Source organism: Pyxicephalus adspersus, chromosome 2 (genome assembly GCF_032062135.1).
Source record: "Pyxicephalus adspersus chromosome 2, UCB_Pads_2.0, whole genome shotgun sequence".
Taxonomy (NCBI): Eukaryota; Metazoa; Chordata; class Amphibia; order Anura; family Pyxicephalidae; genus Pyxicephalus; species Pyxicephalus adspersus.
This window is the reverse complement of record NC_092859.1, coordinates 27,784,050-27,790,049: the sequence shown is the minus strand read 5'-3', so window position 1 is coordinate 27,790,049 and position 6,000 is coordinate 27,784,050. Positions and strand designations below refer to the sequence as shown.

The 6,000-nt window shown below is 38.4% G+C and overlaps 1 protein-coding gene across 3 annotated transcripts in view; it reads left to right on the top strand.

Annotated features, from left to right (window-relative positions):
- The window catches only part of LARGE1 (LARGE xylosyl- and glucuronyltransferase 1), a 237,452-nt gene that overhangs the window by 113,841 nt on the left and 117,611 nt on the right, over positions 1 to 6,000 (top strand). For 2 of the 3 annotated variants that reach the window (XM_072400166.1, XM_072400167.1), the window contains one exon: positions 2,666 to 2,961. In XM_072400166.1, the coding sequence (XP_072256267.1) occupies positions 2,666 to 2,961 (296 nt within the window). Of the gene's footprint in view, positions 1 to 1,673; positions 1,803 to 2,665; positions 2,962 to 6,000 lie in introns of those variants that run through there. The other variant, XM_072400168.1, reaches the window with a different exon arrangement.

The following is a 6,000-nucleotide window of genomic DNA, read 5'->3' as shown; positions in this document are numbered from 1 at the left end:
TTTTTTTGTCTATAAAGGAAATATTAAATAAGTGAAGCTTGGTGGGCTGACAGTCCCAGGCTTCAGATGTGTCTTGGGCACTCCAAAAGTGAGAACTTCCTTTCCTGAGTCCCAGGTTTGTTTCTCACTACCAGGCAGTTTTGTGTCTTACTGCCCATCTTTGTGTGTTCCCAGCTTCTCATGTTACATATATATAAAATAAATAAAAAGCCATTTATAAATTGCTGGGATCCCTCATAATTGGACAATGGGTGCACAGTCTCAGGAACTCAGTCCAGGGATGGTTGGTAATCCCTCATAATAACAACCCAAAACCAAATTCCTGAAACCAGTTCAGGAACTTAGCACAGGGACAGTGTGAAACTCTCTTATAGGGCACAGCAGATGCATAGACCAAGGAATTTAGTACAAGAATAGTGGGAACCCTTTATAATGGGCACCACTGGTATGCGGAACTGGAACACAGTGGCTAAGAGGTTAGCACTCTGGCCTTTGCAGCGGTAGGTGCCAGGTCTCAGCCAGGACACTATCTGCATGGAATTTCCAAGTTCTCCCCTCCGGGTACTCCGATTTCCTCTCATTCCAAAAACACGAAGTTAGATTAATTGGCTTTCCCCTAAAATTGACCTTAGAATGTATTAAAGACTTATGACTTAGGTAGGGACATTATATTGTGAGCCCCTTTGAGGGACAGTTAGTGACATGACTATTGACTTTGTACAGCGCTGCGTAATATGTCAGTGTTATATAAATACTGTGTAATAAAAATAACTTCATAATGGTGACAATAGATTTGCAGATTTAGTAACTCAGTGCAGAGCTCTATCCAGTGGAGTCTCCAAAAGGGAAAAAATACTGTCAGGTGGTTCAACTCTCCAGCAAACTCTAGAAATATCAGTTTTGGATAAACTGACCTTTAACGAGATTATTCTGCATTTTCTTGTAATCCGAATGATTTATCAAGGTATAACAGAATCTTTCTGCTAATGTCAAAAACTTCAAAAATAAAATGTGCCTATAAGTTGTATTCAGGCTGCTTTACATTTCTAAAATATTGGTTTATAGTTTTGGCAAACATTTGATGCGAATGCCTTAAAGATCAAAGAATCGAACTGACCAATGGTGTGGCTCCTGCTTGCCTGTTAAAACTTCCCAGAATGCAATATCTTCCCCTTCATTTTAAACCCTTTTTTTGTGAATTCAGACGCATTGGAGTTACATGCAGGCGTTAAACGAGCAACTTGCATCCCGTGATCTTAATTAACAGATCAGTTAAGCAGCAAACAGCCAAATTAAAAGAGCAAAGGCTTTTTCAGTTGTACGGCTTTAATTACTAATCCTCTAGTGGCCCTAATTAACGGACCTGGCGATGGTCTGCTGAGATCTCCCTAAGGTTCGAAGGAGTCGTTTTCCTGCACACACTACAGAAAAGGCCAAAACGACGCAGTAACAACCAGTGAGGGATTTATTGTTTTTTTCCCTCTCTCACATGCACTTTAAGTAGTTCTTCTTTCCCCTTTTTCTTTTTAGAAGGAGCTGACTTTGAATAAGAGCAACATAAAAAAATATGCTTGCTGACAATTGTGTTGAAATATACATAACATAAACTATTAATCATACTTAAAAGGCAAGGTGCCAGTATATGTATGCAGATAGTAACATTTTATGATCTCAGCACCGTATATCTTGCTGAATATGTTTGCTTTTTGCTTTCTTGTGTACATGCTGTGAATTATGAGATTATCAGTATGAAGGTTTTCCAAGAAAAGGATACGGCTTTGGGCTGTTAGAGATGAACCCTGGTAAGAATTACATTTTTGTACAATGGCTACTGAAATATGTACATTAATATGTACCATAAAACACTGCTTAAAGGCACAGCACCAAATCAAAAGAGCTTCTGACACATAAAGTATTACAAAGCATTACAGTTGATTTCAGTAGCCCCTCTCTGCTCCAGTGCCCAGTCATTCTGACTGCACAAAGCTCCGCTTTCAAATAGTGTCATAGCTTACCGCCATTTTCAAATCCCACACATTCTTCTTATTGGCTAGAAAGAAGCCAATCATATTGGTGGGCCAATAAGATACTATTTAAATCTCTTCCTTTTTGTTCTGAGACAGGTTCACATATTTGTGGTGGTTACTTTTATTTTTTTGTATTTTCCGCTTTTTGTGTGTTTGTGTTTAAATGTAATGTGTGCACTGTCATTTTTTATCAAAACACTGATAATTATCTTTTTGTAACTTTGCCTTAGGTCCTATTGGCATGCTTGCACTTCAGCATACCTAATTGACTATTTGTGCTGCTTTTCTTTAATCTTAGAGGATTTAAAAAAATTAAAACTAGTCATATTTAGGTACTTACACTGCTTGTGTTTAAGAAAATACATTTATGGAAGTAACATTGAACACAGAGCTGCGTTACTTTGTGCCTTTTTATTTGCTTAGAGTTCAGCTTTTTCCCTCTTTCCCAAATGCACTGCATTTGCAAAAACAAAAAGGAACAAATCATAATTTCACTCATTCCTATAGGGCATTTAATGTCATTGTTGCATGAGTTTCTTAGCAATCCGTGGTTCCATTTCTTTCTCAGACACTGATCTGGTACAAGCCCAAAGCCATTTACTTTTCTTTCTTTAACATCTCCTTTTCATATTTTGCAGATGGGAAGGCCGTCTCCCTGTCTCCGCTGGACACCCAGCCTCACAGTCCCCGTTATTCCTCCTCCAGTCAGAGAGAGAACCTGGAGGTGCGCGTGCGGGAAGTGGAGGAGGAAAATCGTGTTCTACGCAAGCAGCTTAGTCTGCTCCAGAAAAGTAGCACCTCCCATCACCTTAACAACCGCTCCAAAACCTACTCCATGGAGGAAGGGACTGGTGACAGTGAAAGCCTGCGAGCAGGAATTGTGGCGGGAAACAGTTCAGAGTGCGGACAGCAACCGGTGGTGGAGAAGTGCGAGGTAATTCTGATAAAATATATAATTACATATATTTATGTATATACATGTATATATATATATATATATATATACAGGTTGTCCTCGGGTTACATATGAGATAGGGACTGTAGGTTTGTCCTTAAGTTGAATTTGTATGTAAGTTGGAACAGGTACATTATTTTCATAAATGCAATTAGGACAGATGTTTATCTCAACATATTATTAGGCAGCATGGTGTCAGTTACTGTATAAAATCCCCACTGTTAGTTAATCACAAACAAAGCAAAAAAAATAAAAAATCTTTATGGAACCTAGACATTGATTACCTTCTGGAGCAAGCTATACTTTGAGATTTAAAAAGAAACAACTGCAGAGTTTGTCTTGGTCATTATAGGGTTACAAGAGGGTGCAGAAAGAGCTCACCCCCCTAAGATCACCCACAACCTCAGCTGTGTTTAGCAAAAGTTTTTTTCTGCAAGTCATGTAAACGGCCCCTTCCAAGCCTATTCTGCACACAGCAAGCATGTAAGCCTGTTCGTATCTAGGAGTCGTCCGTATGTCGGATGTCCTTAATCCGGGGACTACATATTTATATTTATATTTATTTTACTCCTTTTCCAAAAACATACAGTTAGGTTGATTGGCTTCCCCCAAAAATTGACCTTAGACTGTATTTAAGACATATGACTATGGTAGGGACATTAGATTGTGAGCCCCCTTGAGGGAAAGCTAGTGACATGACTTTGTAAAAAGCTTTGTAATATGGTGGCGCTATATAAATATTGTGTAATAATAATAGTATAAGAAACATTCCTTTACAGAGGTAAACTGGGTGGCTGACCTACTTCTTTAAGTGTTACTTGCTTGGGTGTCTCTAGCTTTATTACTTTGTCTCACTGACCCAGAACAAACATACAGTAAGTAAAATTGGCTTCCTAGTTTTAATAATTGTGCAAGGACAGTGACTGGGAAAGTATGGAGGCCAAATTGAGCACTTTGTAGAGATGAGGTCAGCAGCAACAGCTGTCTTTTGATACGGAATTCCTTGGAATAAAGACAACTGGGCTATTTCTATTGAAAAGATTTGGATTTTTGTTTATCTAACTTTAGAGAAGGCGAAAATTGGAGTTTGTTGGACTTTTGTTGTTTTGCTTAAATCATAGGGTTCTATTTGCTGAGTACATGGCAAATGTAAAAGGTCCTTCATGAAATAAAGCAAGGGCCAGAGATGTAAGCGACCTTATTGTTGAACGATATGTAGAAATGAACAGTGCTTAACCCTGAAATCAAGTCAGGCATGAAAACGCTCTAAGAACCTGCCATTAAGAATATTTCAAAGCACATTGCGCTACAAAACATATATTTCAAAGCATGCAACTATGCAATTACAGTTTTCTTTCTTCCTCCCAAGCATTTTGCTGCCTTTCCTCTTGCTTCTTACGGGTTAACGGTTTGTTTTCCCCTGATACTGACTGTGTTGTGTTTAAACATAAGAATCTCTCAGGAGGATGTGATGCATGGTTCAAATGGGCCGTGAAACTCAGATTGACAGCATGAGCCAGGCCCGTCTCTTGGGGAGGGGAAATGATAGAAAATTTACAAGCAGAATATTCATTTTTTTATGGTGTTACATGAATTGCAAACCTTATTTTTTCCACCATTTCATGCATTGAAGACAACTAAATGACCATTTGCATGGTGGTATATAACATTATAAAGTAAAATCCTTTAAGAGGGTGGAAGTGCATAATGTATTCAAAGCACTTAAATCCTTTTTTCTGTACTTAATAACCCAGTCAGGTTAGTCCCACTTGCCCCTAGTCAAAGTCTGCATTTCAGATGGCAGTGAAAGCAGAGAGAAGCGTGACAGACACTTATGCGGTTTCACACGTTATGCTCTGGTCCCTTTGCGTCGGTATAAGAGTGCAGCCTCCCAGCAGCATCAGGAAAGTGTAAGGTCCAATGAAGTATGTGTGTGTGTGTATGTGTGCGTGTCCTCAGCCACCTCATTTCCATAAACAATGCTGTCACTAATCATGATACTGTTCTGCCACCTCTTATTGCAAGGACGAAATGCTGCAAAAATTGATTTGTTATATGAATACATTAAATAAAAGAAACAAAAAAAAACACGCACTTAGATATTCTGGGTCATAGCACACACAGGCTTTTCAGGGAAGCGGAGAAATGAATGTGCATTGAGATGTGCCATAGGCTGGACATTTGTTTGGGAATAAAGTCTGATTGAATGTGGATTGTGGAGCATGTGGGGTGCACCGGGTAATTTATTGTTCTGATAAATGAAAGTCTAAATCTTATATTTCACCATGGGCTACTTCATTTTTATTATCCATTATTACTTTGGTAAAATAAGCTTTTACTTTATGCAATGCAATAAATAAATAACATTTGAAGCTAATTATTTAACAATTTTACTGGCTTTTATTAAAGAAGACAAACAGGAGGGTAGGAATAAAGAAAGAAAAACAATTAGGAGGGTAAAATGATAGAAATAGAGATTGGCTAGGGGGAAAAAGGAGAAAAGAGGAGTAGGAAGGAGGAGAGGAGAAAAAGGGATGGAAGAATAAATGAGGAGGATATAAGGGAAGAAGGAAGGAGTGAAGAACAGAGGACAGGACAAGAGAGGAAAGCAAGAAAGAAGAACTAGGAGCTGAGGAAAGGGAAGTGTAGAAGAGAGTGACTAGGTGTGTGGTGGTGTTAAGGAGGGGTTCAGACAGGAGTAAACAGAAATAGAGAATATATATTTTTATCATTATTATTAATAATAATATTAAGCAGAATTTATATAGAGCCAACATATTACACAGTGCTGTACATTAAATAGGTATAAGGAAAGATAAGAATAAGGCAGAGTGACTGGTGGGACAAAGTAGGTTATGATTAGAAGGGAAAGCAACTAGAAAGATAAGCTAGGACAAGAAAGGAAAATAATTGGGATGTGGAAAGAGGAGATGAGAACAAACTGGAAGTGAGGAGAAGTGGAAAGAAAAAGAAGTGAAAAGGAGAGAAGATGAACTAGACTAGTGGAGTATTAAAACT